This window comes from Phaseolus vulgaris, chromosome 11 (assembly GCF_051622355.1).
Source record: "Phaseolus vulgaris cultivar YP4 chromosome 11, ASM5162235v1, whole genome shotgun sequence".
Taxonomy (NCBI): Eukaryota; Viridiplantae; Streptophyta; class Magnoliopsida; order Fabales; family Fabaceae; genus Phaseolus; species Phaseolus vulgaris.
In genome coordinates, this window is record NC_143508.1 from 43,991,653 (window position 1) to 44,014,342 (window position 22,690).

General features: G+C 36.4%; 2 protein-coding genes across 2 annotated transcripts; both read right to left on the minus strand.

Annotated features, from left to right (window-relative positions):
• Positions 1 to 15,080: 15,080 nt before the first annotated feature.
• On the minus strand, positions 15,081 to 18,242 carry LOC137832960 (disease resistance protein RGA2). Its single transcript, XM_068641367.2, has one exon. The coding sequence runs from the start codon at positions 18,074 to 18,076 to the stop codon at positions 15,125 to 15,127; it is 2,952 nt and encodes a 983-aa protein (XP_068497468.2). The 5' UTR covers positions 18,077 to 18,242; the 3' UTR covers positions 15,081 to 15,124.
• Positions 18,243 to 18,343: 101 nt separating this feature from the next.
• Positions 18,344 to 19,853, minus strand: LOC137832968 (uncharacterized). The gene is made up of 2 exons (XM_068641373.2): positions 19,435 to 19,853; positions 18,344 to 19,300 (listed from the first exon to the last, which is right to left on the minus strand). Exons 1-2 carry the CDS (start codon positions 19,664 to 19,666, stop codon positions 18,507 to 18,509), a joined length of 1,026 nt encoding a protein of 341 aa, XP_068497474.1. The 5' UTR covers positions 19,667 to 19,853; the 3' UTR covers positions 18,344 to 18,506.
• Positions 19,854 to 22,690: the final 2,837 nt, after the last annotated feature.

Sequence of the window (22,690 nt, forward strand, 5' to 3'; positions counted from 1 at the left end):
GCATAACTTAGAAATCTAGAAATTACATTTTACATCCCATATTTTCTTCATGCAGTCTCATATTCTAAAATTATTCATTTCAAATTCTAGAATCTAGAATATAAATTTGTAGTTTGAACTGTGTAATCTGACATATTGTACAATCCAAAACACAAATTATAACTTATAGATTTTATAACTTCAAAAGTCTCTAAATTTCACATTCCAAAAATTTTACTCATATCTTATTCCACATGTCTCATGAGAATAATATTCTTTGACCATTTACCTAATTTATCTAATTAAAAAACTAATTTATTTAAAATTTATATTTAAAAAAATTATTTTTCATTAATTTTAAGAAAAATATCACTACAAGAAAATCATGAAATAGAAACTAATTTTAGAAACAAAAAATAATTAGTTGCTATAGTGACTAAATTAGAAAACATTTTAGAGACTAAAAAAAGTTTTGGTTTCTAAATTAGTTTCTATTATTGTTAAATGGTTTCTAAATTGGTATCTAATTAGCAACCAAGATTTTAACTACCAATTATTTAGATTCTAAATTTGGTAGCAAAAACCTGGGTTGCTAATTAGATACCAATTTAGAAAACATTTAACAATAATAAAAATTAATTTAGAAACCAAAAATTTTTGTAGTCTCTAAAATGGTTTATACTTTAGTCACTATAGCAACTAAATATTTTTTATCTCTAAAATTGATTTTTATTTCATAATTTTCTTGTAGTGTATATTTTATGTGGGCTAACTCGCAGAGGTAAAATCAACCCGCATATTCTATGTGGGGCGAGCCAAATGTGGGACGGGCCAACCCATATTATTATCCCTAATAGATCATTACAATTCAATAAATAAAAACCATTGTTTAAAGTTTACCTAATATTTTTTAATGTTATTTTAAGTAAATAGATATAATATACGTTCTTGGAGCGTTGTGCACTCTTGTCTTCACATTCTTCCGCGTGGTTTTGTATGGAGTTTGGAATGTTGTGAGATGGAAAGATTTATGGGAGTGCCTTAAAGAGAGATTAAGATTCTTCTTCAAATACAAAGATTATTATGCAATTCAAGATAAGTTAATTGTTATTCAAATTTCTAAAGATGTTTATCTAGCTGGTCTAAAATATTGCAAAATTCACCTTCATGATAGAATTATTCTAGTTAAAGGTGTCATCTAGACTTTTGCAGAAAAATTAATATTGATCGGAATTTGTAAGGCCAATGGAGGGTTATTCCCCTTGGAAAAGAGTTTTATGAGTTTGCTTTTGATTCCCTTGAGATATGAGAAGATTCTTTGTTGGGGAGCATTGGAATCTCAATTCAGGGATTTTAAGAGTCTTTCATTGGACTAAGATTTTGTTCATGCTTCCTTGAAGCTTACCAAAACTCAATGTTGGATTATGATTCATGGTCTCTCTTTAGAATATTCGCAGCCAAAAGCTATTTTTTGTATTGTTGAGGGATTGGTACTCCACTATCCCTTGATGATTGCACAATGAATAAATCTAGAGGATTTTTTTTCTAGGATCCTAGTTGATTGCACAATGAATAAATCTAAAGGTGAAATAGGAGATTGGATAAATTATTTTTCTCCATCTATGATAGAAGAGTTATCCAAAATTATTGAAGAAAAATTAGGTGAATCAGGTTTATCATTTAAAGCAAATTTCTAGATTCCAATGCAATATGCATCCTAAAATGGGTATTAAGAGCATCCTAAAAAGGGTATTAAGAAAGGTCAAACTAAGAAGAAATGATTATCTGGGCTTGGATTTTTTGTTAGCCTCATAATTTCATTTTGGAGATTTTTACCTCTGTTTTAGGTTTTTTTTTCCTCCTTTTGTGTGGATTTTGGTCTAGTCTCCTATACTTGTTTGTTCTGTTTTTTTTTTCTTTAATAATACTTTTTTCATATAATAGTAAATGATCGTTAGATCTTAGGATATCAGTTTAACTAAGAGTCCAGGTTCTATAATGATGTCTAACATAAATATATAAAAAATATAATAAATGTTTGCACTCTCATAAATCAGGCATGAAAGTGATAGTAGAAAGCTATTTCGAATGGTTTATGCAGAGACCAATGTATTTGAATATCAAATCTGCAGAGATTGTAAACATAATATCCTTCTTTATTTTAATTGGAAAACGTTTAAGTTAGTGCTTTTGAAGTAACAAAATCAACATAAAATAAATCAAATTCATAAATTATATTTAGAAGGTAACCAGAGATTATGAATACATGATTTAAAGTTAATTATAATTTTGACAGGAATAATCAACTATAAATAGAAATTCTGATAAAAAACAAAAATAATAATATTAAATAATTTAAAATAAAGGATCTCTTTTATTAAACAATAAATATTCTCGTACTAAATATTACTCGGATTTCATAACCATGGGAATGAAAACAATATTGAGGAATTAATAAATTTTTAGGAACTTTGTGCATTTTTATATTGGTTAGTACACAAGATCCTTAACCTTGGGAGCCTGATTTCAGGATAGTTGGGCTTTTATTTTTAGTTTTTTTTAGTAATTTTGGAAGGTCAAAACTTTACCTTTAGGTAGTAGCCTGAAGGGTGTTATAAAGTAAAATAGCAACAAAGGATAACTTACTTTGGCGAGAGATGGTTATGGAGAGTACATTAAGTGTAATGTGTAGTGATGAAGAGGAGACAAACTAGCCATCTATTTTTGAAGTGTAGGGTGGCTTGACTATTATGGAGTATACACTATCTATGAATTGATGAGATTTGGGTTAATCACTTTATTTCAACACTTTAGATTGTTCAAGTTACCTTAAATAGAGTGTGGAGAAGTAGGGGGGTCATTCTAATAGGAGAGATTTGAAAAAAAAAAAATTATTTTTAAAAATGGTAGAATAGACTATAGAGATTTATGTTATGACACAATTAAAGATTTGTTCGTGATTAGACAAAATACTTTTTTTTAATTTTTTTTTTTAAAATTAACTAACTATAACTTTTTAACCCATCACCCATTTATTTAGAGAAAAATATTCTCTACAAACTTTTAAAAATTACATAAAATAGAATTACAAATTAAAATTCTTTTTCATACTATAACTAAAGGATATATCCAATTTGTATATATTGTAATTTATTCTTTCAAGCTTTTGAAAAGGTTTATCTCTTCTCTACTATTTAGTTTCAACTTTTTTTTTAGAAGGAAATTCTTTCATTATTAAATAAAACTTGTTCTCGTCAACAATTTTGGGTTGAATTCTGGAGGTGGTTTTCGGGTCAATCTTTTCAAGATCGCAACTTTGGGATGCTTGAAGATCACAGTGAAAGGAGCTTCACCTGTTGATAAGATTCCGACGATCAAGTCAGTGAGAGTTTAAAAAATATGAGTGTAGTGTGTATTTCATGGAAAACTGCTTACCTTTTATTTGGGGTCTTAAAGCCCTTTTATAACACTCGTAGATCCTTCTTTAGGACTTAGTAACCACATAATAATTTGTTAATATATATATTTTTTATTTTAGGGGTGTTGATATACAGAGTATCGTCTCTGACTATTTACTTTTGTTAAGTTTGTGCTAAGAAAGAATATAACTTTAACATATTAAGTTTTTATTTTAATTACTTAAGTTGTTTTCTGTTTTTCGTTACTTTAGCACGTAATGTTAACGTATTCACTATCTATAAAAATTGACCTCTTTTAAGGCCATTGGGTCTGCCCTCATTTGGGTCAAACACTATCTGTTGGGTCCGAGCTAAGTGGGTCGCGAAGACATGCTTTAAGTGATCAGGTCATGACTCGATCATGACCGAAAGGTACGTAGCCCCCTAGCCTTGAGCCGAGCAAGAAGAGGTGAAGAGATTTATTCGTGTCTGACATGAAAAGACGTTAGCATAGTGGGTGGTTGGTTCACGAATTTCTAAGAGTCACCCGATGGGACAGTTTTATCCCAGCGTTTATGGTGCATATACATGTCCTGGCTAAGTCGCCCTTTTAGAATTGTAGAGACAAAGTTACCGGGTTTGTCTGACCTTAGGGTTTGACCAAGTGGGTTTGTGGAAAAAAAATTTACCGAGTTGGTATGGCATTAGGGTTCGGCCAGATCGATTTGAAGAAAATGAAATTTTCTAGTTGGTCTGACCTTAGGATTTAGCCAAGTAAATTTGTAGAAAACGAAATTACCGAGTTGGTCCGACCTTAGGGTTCAACCAAGTAGATTTGTAGAAAATTAAATTACCGAGTTAGTCCAACATTAGGGTTCGACCAAATAGATTTGTAGAAAACGAAATTAACGAGTTGGTTCGATCAAGTAGATTTGTAGAAAACGAAATTACTAAGTTGGTCCGACCTTAGTGTTTGTCCAAGTAGATTTGTAGATAACGAAATTACTGAGTTGGTCCGACCTTAGGGTTCGACCAAGTAGATTTGTAGATAACGAAATTAACGAGTTGGTTCGACCAAGTAGATTTGTAGGAAACGAAATTACTGAGTTGGTCCGACCTTAGTGTTTGTCCATGTAGATTTGTAGATAACGAAATTACTGAGTTGGTCCGACCTTGGGGTCCGACCAAGTAGATTTGTAAATAACGAAATTATCGAGTTCGTTCGACCTTAAGGTTCGACCAAGTCTGTCCGTTTGTAGAAACCGTGATGGCTAAATTGGTTTGATCATAAGATTTGGCAAGTTGGTCCGTTTGTAGAAGTCATGACGCCCGAATTGGTCCAATCTTAGGATTTGGCCAAGTCAGTCCGTTTGTAGAAACCGTGACGGCCAAGTTGGTCCAATAATAGGATTTGGCCAAGTCATTCCGTTTGTAGATGTCATGACGGCCAAGTTGGTCTGATCTTAGGATTCGACCAAGTCAGCCCGTTTGTAGAAATGGTTGGGCACGTTGGTGCAGGTTCTTGCGTAATTCCTCATTAGTTTTGCACAACTCCTCATTGATTTGTGTGTGCTCCTCCATAGCTACCCTGGTGGCCTCAATTTCTTCCATTAGGCAGTCTTGCAAAAGCTCTTGTTCAGGTCGGGCTTCCGCTTGTAGCCTCTCCTGCTCAGCCCTGGCTTCTTCTTGGATCCGTTCTTGCTTTTGTCTGTGCTCCTCATTGGCCTCTTGGAGGGCCCTCATGGCATCCATGAATTGGAGTAAGACGGGGGCATCGCTTCCTTCAGATTCCTACGGGCCTTGCCTTGTGTTTCTCATCACGTCATAAGGCTTAATCACGAATGCGAATGAGATCAACTTTTATCGGGTCCCACGGTGGCCGCCAAATGTTCTTGCTGGTTGACCATGGGTTGACTGGATGGGCGAGCTCCGCTACTGACTTGTCTCCATTTGGTTCTCTGAGATGCTGCTCCACTGGGGAAAATGGGGCTCTACCTGTTGATCACAGTCCAATGATCAAGTCAGTGAGAGCATACAAAATAAGTAATCAGTTTCAGTCTTAAGTATTCAGAAACAACTTACCTTTTCCGGGGGTCTCAAGCCCCTTTTATAGGTATCCCTTTAACAACTTTCACTCACGAGAATATAATCTCAACTGAAAGCATATTAACAGAAAGATATTCTGTCTACGAACACTTTTACTCACGGTGCTAACAACAGAAAAGAATCTCGTGCACCTTTATTCATGGGTACTTGCTACTTAATTATCAGCTTTATTAACATATATATTCAATCAACTTATATATTCAACTAACAACTTTATATTCACACACACACACACACACACACACACATATATATATATATATATATATTTAACTAAAGTATGCATTATAATAACATGTGACCAAACTTAATATTTTATGTTCTTTAATTATTCTTTACCGAGCTTACCATTAAAATTAGGCTGAGTCCATGACCCACCTTTTGGGTCTAAAGCCGAGCTGACCATAGCAAAATGCTTGGACCGAGGTCCCGAGCATTCCTTCCCATACAATAATCATATGCTACAAAGAAATCGCCGAAATGGATCATGGAAGAGATTTACAAACTTCCAAACAATAAAAATTCACTACTTGGATTATTGCAAAAAAATCCCTCCATATACTACCTAAAGCCAATGTTTTCATTGGAATCTCTTTTTCATTTCTTTGTGTTACTAGCTAGCATTTGCTCCTCGAAATGAGATTCTATCTTAATGTAATTTTTTTTTCTTCTAAGAAATTGAATATCATGCTTGTTTATCATCAAGATAAACTTTTTCTTCTCCGCCCCCCACATTTGTGTAGAAGGTAAACACGTTTCTGTTTGCACATGAGTTTGGTAGCTCTAGAGTCTACCAGCGATTTATTCACATTGGTCACAATATTTACTTGTGAAACAACTACAATAATGGTATCTTCTCCTTCTGCTATATCTACCTTAGAAGGGTTGTCATTTTTGGCCCTATGTTTGCACTAAGGTGCATTAGGACTTGGCTTTCCACAAACAAAGAAATTTCCATTTTTCTTGAAGGTGGAGTTAGTTCCATTAGGATGAGAAAATTTATAATTATATTTCTTTTTGTGATCAAGTTTTTTCTCGTACCAGTTGGTTTTTCATCTACCATGTTTGCTTTGGTAGACAAAGTTTTGACCCTTGCAACAACACACTTTTTTCTGTTTGTGTCTTCAATAATGATGTGGGTGATCAAATCTGGTAGTGACATTTGTTTGTGTCTGTGCTTCAGTTGTTCTTTGTAATTACTCTAAGATTGCAGAAACTTTTCGATCAATAGTTCGACCCAAATTAATCAGGCAAGGCTATTCTCTCTAATTTGATATCTTCAAACAACTTGTGGTATTAGTTTATCTAAATTTTTATGTCTTTTTCTTCAAACGAACCTTTGTCTATCGACATCATCAACAATGTATTTGAGGATAAGGGAATCCCAAATATCTTTTGCTTCCTTGTAAGAACAATAGACATCGAAAAAATCGTTAGATAACGCACTGAGTAAGGTGTGATGACATACCTTATTTGAATGGGTCCAAACATCAATTTGTTTCACAGACATGCTTGAGTCGGGTTTAGAAGTCGTAAGTGCAAAAACGACTTCGTACATGTCTGAGAGGGTGGACACACGTTCTTACCAGCATTGGAATATTTGATCGATGAAAATTTCAATATTCAAGAGGTTTGGAAATGGTTTCGCAAAAATTGTTTGAGTTGTGGAAACAATGTTTGACGTTTGCAATGTAGGTTGTTGTTGTTGTCCGTATTGTCAGCAATAAGTCCTTACAATTGTAGTAAATAAGACTTTAGGACACGGACAATGTTGATTTCCTGAGGCGGGTAATCCCTGGTCATTAGGACTTATCCGCGGTGTATTGCACAAATCCCCCAAGATACAACAGGAACTTCTCGAATAATCCGAGGTTATCAGAATCAACAAGTAACTATTAAAGAGTAAAAACCAGAATATCGGAAAATGGAAGTATAGTGAAGATCACTAAAAATATTCTATTTTGAAGAGTAATAGAAAGAAAAAATAAAGAAGTTTGGATGATGTGTTTTGGAGAATTCTCGTGCCTCTATTTATAGACAGGGAAAAGCTAAAAAACTACAAAAAGAAAAGAAAAGTTGTTTCGCAAAATCTCGTCGAAAAGTTCGTCAGAAAAGGAGAAAGACGGTCCTAGGTGGCGCCAGACCTGGACCACCTTAAAATAGCAAACATTTGTTTTTCGGGTCCGCAAAATTCTCCCCTAGATCTAAAATCGAACAGGCATGTTCACTGTGTAATCTCCACAACTCCTACTTAATTTCTGCAGCACTCTATTTTAATATATTTGGCGATATCTGAAGGTTCCAATAAATTCACAATCCACACATGCTAAAAAAAATGGCCGAAATGGATCATGGAAAATGGAACTTCCAAACATCACAATTAGTAATTATATCAATTCATCACATTCATCATTCCGTTAATTAATTCATCTAGCGTGAGCAACATGTTTTTACGTTCGAAGGAGGTGAAGGGCAACCGAAACCCCAGCCTTCGGAAGAGCGTTGAGTAAACGAAGCAGAAAGGACCCTCGGGGTCAGAGGCCTCATCGGAACACACCGTTTCCCCCTCGCGGCAAGCTACCAGCCACACAAACTTATCATGGTCTTTACTAAAGACGCGCGACGGATGGCACTATTGTTTCTTTTTGTAAGCTGCTATGCTTTTCAGGGTAGTGAAGGTGGATGTCTCCCCTAAAAGGTCCGTCGGAGCCAAGAGGTATAGAGACTCATAGAAAGAGGCAGGAGGGGGGGGAACTGAGGTAGAAGGAGGAGCGGAGGACGATGACGAAGTTGAAGCAGAGTTAGATTCCGAAGGAGAAGCCGTTTCGGGAACTCGCTTCGTTCGTTTAGTCATATTGATAAGAAAGCTAAAAAGGAAAAGAAAGGAGGAAGGCGGCGCGACTCGATAGCATTAGAAGAAACCCAGAAAACAGAGACCCGAAGCATGGATAGTAGAAATAAACGCACAGAGAAATGTAGAAATCATGAACAGTCCCAGGAAGGTATAATCATGTTGCAAACAATAAAATCGTAAGTGGCAAGGCAATCGGGGAATAAAAATCATACCTTTCGAGTATTAAAGTTCGAAGGCTTGAATTTCGAAAGCAAGATAAGAGAGCGTTTTTCTGCGCAGAAAGCTAAGTGGAGGCTCGATAAGTGAAAGTGATGAAACAGTGGTGGGAGCGCAATGGTTAAAATGTTTGAACAGTGAACGAGGCAGTTCAAGCGCCAATAAGTCCCAACCGTCGATCTTGACACGTGTATAACAATTACGCGGAGAATGATGGGATGTCACTTCAGTGTACTGTTCACACCCGCAACCCAGTGCCATGTAGGTCGCGCAGCGCGATCACTTAGTCTCTTCACTGAAACAAGTTACAGCTCGAGACTGGGGGGCTTGTGTCCCGACCAGTCCTCGGTCATCGACTCAGAGGCTGACCTAAGACATCGCGCATCGGTACATGGTAATGGAGGGGAACCACGTGAAGTGGGCCCCAGACACATACCCGGGAGTTGGTTAGTCTTTGAGGTTGCTACCCTAAGCCCGATGTTGAAGATCGATATCGGACCTTGCCAGTAGAGGGAGAAGTTCGGACATTGGCCATCAGGACGTAGTGGAAGGCCCCGTAAGGTGGGCCTTAGAGTTTCGTTAAGATAACAGTTAAAGACATGAGATATGTGGGAAGCCTAAGTCACGAGGGATCCATGCACGTGGTGTGTATGACGCATGAAGGCGCAGCATGTGTGAATAATCCTAGGAGGCGTTAAGGCCCATTAAGGTTAGGGTTTCCAGGGAAAGCTGCATGCATGGCACGTGAATACTTAGGGCACCCACGAAGCAGATGGCGTGAGAGATTAGGTGCACGAGTTGGTATCCAAGCGGCCACTTTGTCAGTCGTTGCACTTCAATTAAGGGAAGTCCATGTGCCAGATACGCTAAGATTCTACGAATAGCGGCGCAAGGACATTCCCAAGGAACACTAGTCAAGGGCGATAACGCAAAGGTAAACCCTAGTTTCAGGCTATATAAAGGGTGCCAAGAACCCTAGTAAGGTACGCAATTTTTAAGACTGAAGTTATTCTATACACTTAGTGTTCTCTGCCCTAATACTGACTTGAGCGTCGGAGTGCAAACGGTCGCTAGGGGGCCTCTTTGTCTTTTCAGGTGAAAGGTTTCTTAACCGAGAAGGCACGGTTCTCAGGCGAAGATAGAAGCGCCAAAGCATCCGTCGTAGCCAACCGGCGAGAACACCGAGCTTACCATTAAAACTGGATCGAGCCCATGACCCGCCTTTTGGGTCCAAAGCCGAGCTGACCATAGCGAAATGCTTGGACCGAGATCCCGAACATTCCTGCCCATACAATAATCATATGCTACAAAGAAATCGCTGAAATGGGTCATGGAAGAGATTTACGAACTTCCAAACAACACAAATTCACTACTTGGATTATCGCAAAAATATCCCTCCATATACTACCAAATGCCAATGTTTTCGTTGGAATATCTTTTTCATTTCTTTGTGTTACTAGCTAGCATTTAATCCTCGAAATGAGATTCTATCTTAATGTAATTTTTTTTTCTTCTAAAAAATCGAATATCATGCTTGTTTATCATCGAGATAAACTTTTTCTTCTCCATCCCCCACATTTGTGTAGAAGGTAAACGCGTTTCTGTTTGCACATATGAGTTTGGTAGCTCTAGAGTCTACCACTAATTTATTCACATTGGTCACAATATTTACTTGTGAAACGACTACAATAATGGTATATTCTCCTTTTGCTATATCTACCTTAGAAGGGTTGTCGTTTTTGGCCCTATGTTTGCACTGAGGTGCATGATGACTTGCCTTTCCACAAACAAAGCAATTTTCGTTTTTCTCGTACCATTTTGGAGTTGGTTTGTCATCTACCATGTTTGCTTTGGTAAACAAAGTTTTGGCCCTTGCAACAACACACTTTTTTTCTGTTTGTGTCTTCAATAATGATGTGGGTGATCAAATCTGGTAGTGACATTTGTTTGTGTCTGTGCTTCAGTTGCTCTTTGTAATTAGTCTAAGATTGCAAAAACTTTTTGATCAATAGTTCCGACACGAGTTCATCAGGCAAGGCTATTCTCTCTAATTTGATATCTTCAAGCAACTTGTGGTATTACTTTATTTGAATTTCTATGTCTTTTTCTTTTATTATCTCCAAGCGATAGTAGTTTCCGATCACGAACCTTTGTCTATCGACGTCATCAACATTGTATTTGAGGATAAGGGAATCTCAAATATCTTTTGCTTCCTTGTAAGAACAATAGACATCGAACAAATCGTTAGATAACGCACTGAGTAAGGTGTGACGACATGCCTTATTTGAATGGGTCCAAACATCAATTTGTTTTGCGGGCATGCTTGAATCGGGTTTAGAAGTCGTAAGTGCAAAGGCGACTTCGTACATGTCTGAGAGGGTGGACACACGTTCTTGCCAACGTTGGAAATTTTGACCGATGAAAATTTCAATATTCGAGACGTTTGGAAATGGTTTCGCAAAAATGGTTTGAGTTGCGGAAACAATGTTTGACGTTTGCAATGTAGAGTTGTTGTTGTCCGTATTGTCAGCAATAAGTCCTTACAATTGTAGTAAATAAGACTTTAGGACACGAACAATGTTGATTTCCTGAGATGGGTAATCACTGGTCGTAAGGACTTATCCGTGGTGTATTGTGCAAGTCCCCTAAGATACAACGGGAACTTCTTGAATAATTCGAGGATATCAGAACCAGCAACTAACTATTGAAGAGTAAAAACCAGAATATCGGAAAATGGAAGTATAGTGAAGATCACTAAAAATATTCTATTTTGAAGAGTAATGGAAAAAAATATAAAGAAGTTTGGATGATGTTGGAGCATTCTTGTGCCTCTATTTATAGACAAAGGAGAAAGCTAAAAAAATACAGATAAGAAGGAAAGCTGTTTTGCAAGATCAGAAGTGTCGTCAAAAAGATTGTTGGAAAAGGAGGAAGAAGATCTAGGTGGCGCGACCATCTTAAAATTGCAAACATTTGTTTTTCGGATCCGCAAAATTCTCCCCTAGATCTAAAATCGAACAGGCATGTTCACTGTGTAATCTCCACAATTCCTACTTAATTTCTGCATCACTCTATTTTAATATATTTGGCAATATCTGAAGGTTCCAATAAATTCACAATCCACGTATGCTAAAAAAATGGTGGAAATGGATCATGGAAAACGGAACTTCCAAACATCACAATTTGTAATTATATCAATTTATCACATTTATCCTTCTGTAATTAATTCATCTAGTATGATCTGTTGGTTATTAATTCAGATTTTATTATTATTAATTCATATTTTATTACCCTTAAACTATTTTACCGTTATATTGCATTAATGGTCAATTTACAGGCCTGTTAGTATTCCTAGTTTATAGCTTCCAGTAATTGTAATTATTATATATATGATTGAGTGAATCAAAATGAATAAGATCAGTTTTGCAATTCTGTGCAATTACGTTCAATCAATTGCTACAATCTTTTGTCTTCTCTTATTTCCTTCAATTAGTTCCTACAACTGGTATCAAGAGCTAGTCTGTTATCATGAACTCTACCAAATTATCAGTCTCTATCCTTGATGAAAAAAATTACAATCGGTGGTGTGTGCAAATGAGAGTTTTGTTTGATTATCATGAGTTATGGGATGTCGTTGAAAGTGGAGTGTTTGCATTAGCTGCTAATGCAACTGAGGCGCAACGAGTACGTGACCAGAAGAAGAAGGACAATAAGGCTTTGTATCTCATTCATCAAGGGATGAATGACGAGACGTTTGAGTAGATAGAAGGAGCAACAACTGCTAGTGAGGCTTGGACAATTTTGTCAACCAATTATAAAGGTGATGATAAGATCAAGAGGGTGCGTCTTCAAACCCTAAGACGCCAATATGAACTGCTGCAGATGGAAACCATAGAGACTATTGATGTCTATATAAATAAAGTTATTGCCTTGACAAATCAAATGAAGACCAATGGTGAAACACATTCGGAGCAGGCAAAGGTGGAAAAGATTTTGAGGTCTTTAACTCCCAGATTTGAACATGTTGTTGCCGCAATTGAAGAGGCCAATGACATTTCAAAAATGACAGTAAGGTTATTGTCTGGTTCTCTACGAGCGCATGAGCAGCGGATGAATGATAATAAGATTGAAAAACCAATTGAACAGGCTTTACAAGCACAAGCCTCAATTGGTAGCTCCTATCATAAACATGGTAGCTATTTCAGCAAAGGTCGTGGTGGCCAGAATCATGGAGGCGCTTGGCACGGGGAACGTGGTCGTGGAGGACGAGGAGGCATTTATAATAAATCAAATGTTGAGTGTTATAATTGCCATAAACGTGGCCATTACGCAAATGAGTGCAAATCAAAAGGTGATAATCATGCTGCCAATTGTGCTCAAGAAGACAGTAATCACGTACAAGATGAAGAGGATCATACAGTACTAATGATAGCCACATCAAATGAAACCCAAACAATCAGACTTGGTATTTGGATACAGGTTTCACAAATCATATGTGTGGTCAGAAGGAGTTGTTTGAAGATTTGGATGACTCATTTCGCACAAAAGTGAAATTCGGTGATGGCAGGTTCGTTCCGGTGACTGGAAAAGGGAAAATTCTTATCACATTGAAGAATGGTGATCACAGGTACATCTATGATGTTTTCTATGTACCTGATATGAAAAGTAATTTGTTGAGTATGGGGCAACTGGCTGAGAAGGGTTATGAGATGCACATAGTTGAAAATAAATTATCAATTTTTGATAAAAAAGGTAATTTGATTCTTAAAACCTTTTTATCAAAAAACCGCATGTTTCCAGTAGATATTCAAATGGGTGATTTCAAGTGTTTGAATGCAATAGTGAATAATGAATCGTGGTTATGGCATTTACGCTTTGGGCACTTAAATTTCAAGAGTTTGGAAAATCTTTCCAAAAGAAATTTAGTGAATGGTTTACCCCATATTCATCACCCTGATCAATTGTGTGAGGCTTGCATTTTTGGAAAGAATAACAGGACACCATTTGTTAAGGAGCCTTGGCGTGCAAAATTTCCTTTGGAGCTTGTTCATATAGATGTTTGTGGCCCGATGAACATATCATCAGTTGGAGGTAATAAGTATGTTTTAACCTTTATTGATGATTTTTCAAGGAAAACCTGGATTTATGTATTGAAAAGCAAGGATGAGGTATTCCACTACTTTAAAATATTTAAAGCATTTGTTGAAAGAGAGAGTGACAGACAAATTAAGATGGTGCGTAGTGATGGAGGAGGTGAGTACAAGTCTAATGAATTCAAGAGGCACTGTGAAGAACTTGGGTTGCAACATAACATAACTTGCCCCTACACACCTCAACACAACGGAGTTGTTGAGAAAAAGAATAGAACAATCATGGACATGGTGAGGAGCATGCTTAAAGCGAAAGGTATGCCAAATTATTTTTGGGCTGAGGCCGTAACATGTGCGGTATATTTGATAAACAGATCACCCACTCGGAGTGTTCCTAACACAACTCCAATTGAGGCATGGAGTGGATTCAAACCCAATGTGCAACACTTGAAGGCATTTGGGTCGATTACTTATGCTCATGTTCCCAATGCAACAAGATCAAAGTTGGATGATAAGGCAGTGAAGACCATTTTCATTGGATATAAGCATGGGGGATACAAATTGTACAATCCAATGACAAAAAAGGTGATTGTTAGTCGTGATGTTACATTTGCCGAAGATGAGGAATGGCAATGGAATGCAACAGCTGAAATGGATTAGAAAAAACGATATATTTACTTTTTGAACGATGATGTGGAAGATAGAGTCACTCTTGAAGCACCTGTAGTTCAACCTGAAGTTGTAATTCAACCTGAAGTTGCAATTGCAACTATGATGGAGCGACCAAGAAGGCAACAATGACAACCTGTACATCTTCAAGATTGCAAAGTAAATCTTGATGATGAAGTTGATGACAATGGAGATTTGGTTCACTTTGCTTTTCTTGCAGAATCAGAACCTGTGAGACTTGTCGATGCCATTCAACACCCCCAAATGGCAAAAGGCTATGAATGAAGAATTGATGGTGATTGAGAAAAATAATATCATAACTCAAATTGGGAAGATTGTTCTAAATCAGAATTAAGGGAGGATGTTGGTTATTAATTCAGATTTTATTATTATTAATTCAGATTTTATTACCCTTAAACTATTTTACCGTTATATTGCATTAATGGTCAATTTACAGACTGTTAGTATTCCTAGTTTATAGCTTTCAGTAATTGTAATTATTATATATATGATTGAGTGAATCAAAATGAATAAGATCAGTTTTGCAATTCTGTGCAATTACGTTCAATCAGTTGTTACAATCTTTTGTCTTCTCTTATTTCCTTCAATTAGTTCTTACATGATCAACATGTTCTTACGAATTGATAAAGCGAAAACAGTAAAATGGTGATTAATTTTATCAATCAAAGACACACTTTAGACAAAGTTTACTTTATACAGTACAAGAACCTTATTTTAATTTAAAAAAAAAAGATTTGACCTATGGATGGTTATTTGATCGATGACTTTAATTTCTGAAAGGAGATGGATTTTTAAGGTGTGATCTGGTGTTCCCTTCTCAGAAATAAAGAAGGGCAATGGTAAATCTCCACTTTCTCCAAACTTTTGAGGTTCAGGCTCGTAGGAAGACACGTCAACTTGGAACAGTCACCAATAACCAATTCACGAAGCAAGCCAAAGTTCCCGAAGCAGTCAGGCAAGGATTCCACGTTCGGAAGATCCCGCAGTATTAAACTCCGAAGCAAGGGAAGGTCTCCAAAGCAGTCAGGCAAGGATTTGAGGTTCGGAAGATGAAGTAACGATAAACTCCGAAGCAAGGGAAGGTTCGCAAAGCACCCAGACAAGGTTTCGACGTTAGGAAGATCCCATAATCTCAACGACTGCAAGGAAGTCATACGTTGTAAAGGCTCATGCAAATGTTCCACCTCTTTGCATCGGTAAACCAACAAATCCTCAAGGCATTCAAAACCTGATGACACATTGAATTTACGACACCCCACAATTGCTAATTCCTTGAGGGAACAAGAACTTGACAGCCACAGTGGAAATTTTGCACCTTTGTATCCTTGCAATGTCAAACTTTGGAGTTGTTGGGTATCAGGTTGAAGGGCTCCAAGAATCTCCTCAACGTTTTCTTGTAATTCCGATTCTTCATTTTCATCCCATGACAAGTACAACTTCTTCAGTTCCTTATTTGACAACTTGGCTTCTTTGGCATCTCTTACACTTTTCACCTTCTCCAGATGCTTTATCTGAAGATATCCTTTCAGCTTTAGTGACCCTAGTTCTGCTAAATGGAACCTTCTTTCCCTACCAACCAAATACGTGCTTAGTTTCTTTAGGCAACTTAACTTCCCTAAATGAGGAGGCAAGCTTGATAGGTTGTAGCAATCCTTCAAAGAGAGTTGTTCTAGAGCTTTTAAGCCTGTTAATCTGTTAGGCAACTCTTTGAGACGATAGCAATAATCTAGTTTCAGTATATGCAAATTCCATAGTTTTCCTAATGATTCTGGAAGAGTTTTGAAGTTACCCTGTGAGAGATTTAAGTATCTTAGATGTTTTAAATCACAAATTGAATTTGATACTTCTTTAACCGCTGTGCACCATAGCACACGCAAAGAGTAGCATTTGAATACAACAGGATAAAGTTGGCCAATGTAGGTTCTCAAAGATTTGACTTGATGCAACTGCATTGAATTAATGGATTCCTCGGATACATCCCACGCAGCCCTATGATCTTGGACATGGTGGATTTTGTCAGACAAGGTAGTTACATCACTGTCATATGTAATGCAACAAACATCTTCTGCAAGAAATTGTGCAAGATCGTGAACAAGATCATGCATCTTGAAACTTTTAACTTTGCCAACTTCATCTGTCTCGATATCTTGGAAAAATGATCTACAGTATAATTCATTCCACATAGAATCACCAGTATCTTCATCATCTACCGTTTCACTAGATGGAATGAATCCATTAGCCATCCAATGTTCAATTAAATCTTGCTTACTTATTGTCTCACCTTTGCGAAACCTTGCACAATATGCAAAACATTGTCTGAGTTTCATTGGTAAGTCTAGGTAACTTAATCTCAAGACAGGTATTACAGAGTTTTTTTCATGTTGTGCTAAACTCCACAGGTTGCTTTCCTTAACAGAGAGCCACTCTTTTTCCTCTCTTTTGAAACTTAACATACCTCCCATTGCTTTCACTGCAAGAGGCACTCCCCTACATTTCCTTACTATCTCCTTCCCTGTTGACACAAGCCCTACCTGTTCTACCTCGTTTTGTCCAAAGGCACGATGTTTAAAAATTTCCCAACAATCATTATCAGATAGCACTGGTAATTCATGAGGAGGCACTGTTCCCATGCTAGCGGCAACTGTCTTTGGGAGGCGTGTAGTTACCAAGATAAAAGAACCCTTTGCATCATCACAAGACAATAATACATATTTCAGCTGTGACCAACTCTCTGGTTCGTCAATCCACACGTCATCCAAAACAAGCAAATATCTTTTTCTTCGAAGCAGATCTCGTAGTCTTACTTGTAGAGGTTCTAGATCCATATCCTCACAGGGATGCCTAGATGCTGCTTCAATGATAGCCTTTATCACTCTCTTCAATCTGAAATCTTCTGAAACACGGACCCAAATTCTTAACTCAAAGTAGTTGACTATCCTCTCATCCTTGAAGATAAGCTGGGCAAGTGTTGTTTTTCCAAGTCCACCTTCACCTACAATTGTATAGACTGATGCATTCTCAGAATGAGAATCATAACCAGTCAAAAAGTCTACAATTTTGTCTCTATCTCCTTCTCTCCCGTAGACTTTTGATTCAGTGACGAATAACGTTTTTTGACGCCATTCAGTTACTCCACTCTCTCTCCGAGGAACCATCTCTATCTCAGTCAAGTGAAACTTAGTACTTTCTTCAGCAATTGCTTCCAATCTCTCACTAATTTTTTTCATTTTCTTAGCATTTTTGCAGCGAAAAGCAACATTCTTGGGATGAAAAGAGGATAAGCAAGAGCTTTGTACCTTGTTTGATGGACCACACTTGACTCCTTGACCCTCCAATCTCAATGATTCAGAGGCAAACTCATCCAAGATGTCATCGAGGACGTGAGCTGCATCTTTTAGCTTTCCCAGCCAATCTTTTACAGGTCTATTAGAGAGCTGTTTCTGCTCAGCATCCTCAAGAGTACCCCTGATTGTAGTAAGCAAACTGGCAAGCCTTTTCGTGTCTTGATTGAAACCCAAGCATAGTTCCAGCTCGAGTGAGTTCAAATTCTCAAGCACAGTTTCAAGGATAGCCCCAGCCATGTTGCAACTCTGAAAGATGGAGATTGAAGAGGGGGGGCTGTATGAAGCAAGAGGGAAGAAGATTAACAAAGAACAAGTTTTATTTGCACTTAACATGTGGTTGCCTACCAAAAAATCATTGTAAGCAAGCCAAGGTTTCTCAAACAGTAAGGCAGGAATCATTTAATGCAACAATCTCGGAATAGTTTAAAGCAGTTGCATGCACAAGTCACCAGGATTCCCTTAACCACTGATGACATTTCAGTCTTCTATAGATGAGATTTGGAGTGTACACAAAGCCTTTCCTTTTTCTCCTTATGTTTCTGAGATTATAGAACTAGACTTATTATCTGCTACATTAATTTTCATCAGCTTTTTCTTTATTCCTTTTCCCAAAGGGCTTCTATTTGAGATTCCTACACCACAAGAGCTATTGGGTTGGGTGGAAAATAAACAGAAAATAATTTTTTTATTCAAATATTCAATACACGTTAATACAAGACTTGCACAACATTGAAATACAGGAAAGATTTAACAACTTTTAAGACATTAATTTTAGAAGGTTACAGACTTTCACCTCAAGTAGGCATATTAAGTTTTTGAATGAGATTTTTCATTTCTTGCAAACGATTCCCAAGCCATAAGAAAACTTGGAGCAATCAAGGGTGCCCATTAACTCTGCACTCACTTCAGTGGCCTCAATGTGATGGGAAGTAGGTGGTGAGAAGACACAAGAAGCACAGTTTGGAGAAAGCAAGGAGGTAGTCCTGTATTTGTCCTCTCCTCCAACAACAGGCATTGCCACACCAACCTTTGCAGGGTTCTCAAAATCTTCCCTGTAAGTCCTCCCAAGCACACCATCCACCTTAGGGGACAACCCGAAGAATCTGAATTGAACTTCCAAGTGGGCAAAGCAATCATCCTGAGGCACTTGGTAGTTGTGAACTGCATCATCTTCTTTGGTCACTGGCACCACATTCACCAAAATTTCAGCAACATCCTCTAGCGTGACTATGACACTGTTCCTGGCAGCTACTCTCTCCACTTTCACATCTTTTTGTGGAGAGTGCCAAGTGGAGAGAGGGCCCTGAGGGAGAAGTAGACGGTTTCCATTGTATGTGAATTTGAGATGGTCAACATCTTCATTCCATTGGGATGTTTTGGGAGCTTCAAGTGATAAGGTTTTGGAGTTGAAAAGGACTCCAAGGGCTTGAATCCATGTGTAGTCTCTGGCTCTACCTGCTGGCCTGTGTCCAATGAAGCGAGCATTGATTTGAAGGGAGGAGTCAGAGACTAAGGCGAAGTGTTCATTGGTCTTTCCGTGGAAGTAGAACACTCTCCCATCCCCACCAATGAAACGAGGGTCATAGCAACCTGATCCTGGTGCATTGCAGTTTGGTTTGCGACCTTCAAATCACAAAAACCAATTTTATCAAGCATGTTATAATGTATCTTCTAACTCAATTCTAGTTGAAATAAGTAGCAAAGAGAAATTGTTTGAAGGGTAGAAAGAGGAAGAATGAAAGGATGGTTTGTCTTACTTCTGCATACAGCCCTGCATATGGGTTTGTCACAATCAATTTGACAAACCTTAGCCTTAGGATCTGTTGATTCACTGCTGGGGCACTCATTTGGACATCTAATGTATTTTCCATAGCATCTAGTTCCTTTGGTGCTACATTGCCTGTAATAATATGCATTGGCCTGCAGACTCAAACATGACACAAACAATAACACAGCAATTATGATGGAACTGCCTTTAGTGATCTCCATACTTAAACCTCTTAGTTGATGAAATATGAGAAAGAAACAAGAGAGTTAGAGCCAATTTATAGATGCAACATCCACCATGTTGCTTGCTTATTGTGAAGGTGGCTTTTGCAAACTTGCAGCCTAATCTATTGCTGGATCAAATTTAAAGCACGAACATGGGTTTGGATGATTGAATAAAGAATCATCAAAGGGATTCACATAATTGTTGTCTTCTTATAGAAGGGTATATGAATTTCAAGGTGTTAACTCATTCCTTCAACTGCAAAATTGGTGTATGAACTCCTCATCAATGCACCTGCCAAGCTTATGGGAGAGGTAAGGGTGAAGTAATATATTAATTATAAATTTAGGATGTTTTCGTGTACAACTTAATTGCAATTTTAGTTCCGACATTTTATGAATTTTGTATTTTTTAAGTTTAGTTTCTTAATTTTTAATTATTCATAATTTTGATCCTGAATTTTTATTTATAAAATTGTGATCATTTAATGTTTAATTATTTATAAATTTTTATTTGATGTTCAGTTTAGTCATCCGTAATTTTTATTATTTTGGATATAGTAAAAATGAAAATTGTAAACAATATTGGTATAAGACTTAGGGTATATGACACACTACAAATAGAAGGAATACATTATAGTTATGGTCTTTTCATCACGTAATTTTAAAATAAAAACTAAATAAATAATTAAAAATTGAGAAACTAAAATTACATAAAATAAATTAAGGAATTAAAATAATAAACAATAAGAGACACAAAAGTGAAAGCAAAATAAAAACGAAACTTACGCAGTTCCTTGACAAAAGAAAGGATGAAGAAAACATAATTTTACCGTCCATAAGGTATATGTTTATATTTTTTTTCTAAGCGCACAATTTATTTATTTATTTATCATAAACACTGCGTTTCCATTAAGCATAAAAGAAAGTCTCAACTTTTACTTTTTCATATTTACTTAACTTAATTCTGCAAAAATGCATGTATGATGTATCTTCATGCACGTTAAACATCCAAGCAAAACTGCAGTTATATGAAAAGGATGTATACAAATGCACTCAAAATACTAAATCAGATCTAAAGAAAGAAATATATACTAAATTATTTTTTTGATTAGATATTATTTATGGTAACAAATACATCTTTTACTTTTAACAAATGATTATCCTTTTATAGTTTTATTTTAATTGATAAGTCGATTATTTCATAACAATTATATAGGAGAAATATTAATGTTAAAAAAAGTAAAAAGTTCACGTTTCAAAATTACAAAAGTTTGATGTTGAGTATAACTTCATAATGTTTATTATTCTGTTATATTATTTTTTTATTATTTTTATATAAATAAATAATTTTATGTGTGTATTTTATACAAGGATTTGTCTTATTTCTCTTTTTTTTTTAAATTTTAATATGGCATGAGAGTTAGGTTAATATCATTGCCTTTCAGTGGACCCACTATTCATTGTTTTTTATTTTATTACCGTTGTTGTTTTACACGGAAAAAAAATAAGGGGAGGTTATAAATGATATTGAAAATGGTAACCCCGTTCATTCACACCAATGACTATTAATGAAGATGACGATGTAGTTGATGATGTATATGCAACCCGTAAACACCACAGTGAAGGAATTTACATATGAGCACTCAACCCACTATGGTAATAAATTTAGAAATTTTTTTATAATACGCATTTACAATTTTATGTATTTATTTTATATGATTTTCTTTCGATGCAAATTAATTAATGTTTGTTACCTAATTTTTTAACACAGATATGAATGACGATTAGACTCCAATCAGACCCTGATCCGGACGAGGCAACAAAGGACCTACTAGATTGAAACATCTCTCATTGAGACGTGTTGTTGGTCAAAAGACACCTATTGACATTAACGTCAACACTGATGTGGTTCAAGTATTAAACTTGCAGAGAGGTAGCACAATACTCAAATCTGTTAAGTTTTGTTTTACACCTAACAAATTTTTGTGCATATACTGGAACCAAGTGCAATGCAAGTATTGATCATGACTTTCCTTCAAAGCTATGCAAAGCAAAGGGGATTTGTCTCCATCAAACAGGGGGAGATTGTTGAAGATGGATGAAGCTTCTTCTCTATCCAGTCTTAGTGTGTTTGATGTAGGAAAATAGCTAGTTTGTTTTGAAGATTGTAATGGGTTTAGATTATCTTGTATTTAGGCTTGTGTATGTGTAAGGTTGCCTTTTGCTACATAACCTGTCCTAGATGCCTAGTCAAGCTTAGATCAAGCATTTGAAGTGGTCAAAGGTTTTTCCAAAAAGCTTTTTAGAGTGTTCTCAAAAATAAGGATATTGCACAAAAATAAATCTGTTTCTCTGTAAAAGAATAGGTTTATTTTTGGTTTGCTGAAAGGCTTTTCGAAAGTTGGTTAGGGCACCAAAGGTACAACTCAGTCAGTTATTTTAGTTAACTGAGTTGGCAGTTTTCCTAAAACAAATCTGTTTAGTTTAAACTGAATCTATTGTTTTCATAACAGCTTTTCAACTGGTTTTTGAAAAGTAGTTAGAAACTGTTTTCTATATAAAGAAAAGCTTCTCTCACATGAAAGGTTGGTGAGCAATCACGATTTTGACAGAGATTAAACACTTTCTGTATGAGAAGAATGATTTAATTGAGTTTTTGAAAGATTTTCCAAAGTGATCTTCAAGTGTGCTTGTTCTAGGGAACCTTGATTTTGGTGAAGGTGCTGGTGCAGTTCTGCAGCAATTGAGCTACTGGTTTTGAGTTCTTGCATCTTCTTTTCAGGTGTTATCTTTCCTTTATTTTTGTTTGTAAATGTGTAAGTGTCTTTGATAGGATTTCTTGGAGTGCAATGTGTGCTGAAATAGGATTTTTCAACTTTGTTAGTATTGTTCTTGTAGATTTCAAGAACTGTTGTGTTGTAATTGTTTGGATTTGGTTTTTAGTGGATTGCACCTTGGAGTGAGGTGAAACTGGATGTAGCTCATTATGATGGAACCAGTATAAACCGTGCTTGCATAAAT

Excerpts from the sequence above, each read along its gene's own strand:
- LOC137832960 (XM_068641367.2), bottom strand. The coding sequence starts at position 18,076 with ATGATTCCTGCCTTACTGTTTGAGAAACCTTGGCTTGCTTACAATGAT.
- LOC137832968 (XM_068641373.2), bottom strand. The coding sequence starts at position 19,666 with ATGGAGATCACTAAAGGCAGTTCCATCATAATTGCTGTGTTATTGTTT. Across the intron at positions 19,301-19,434 it reads ATGCAGGGCTGTATGCAGAA|GTCGCAAACCAAACTGCAAT; the intron begins GTAAGACAAACC and ends TGTGATTTGAAG.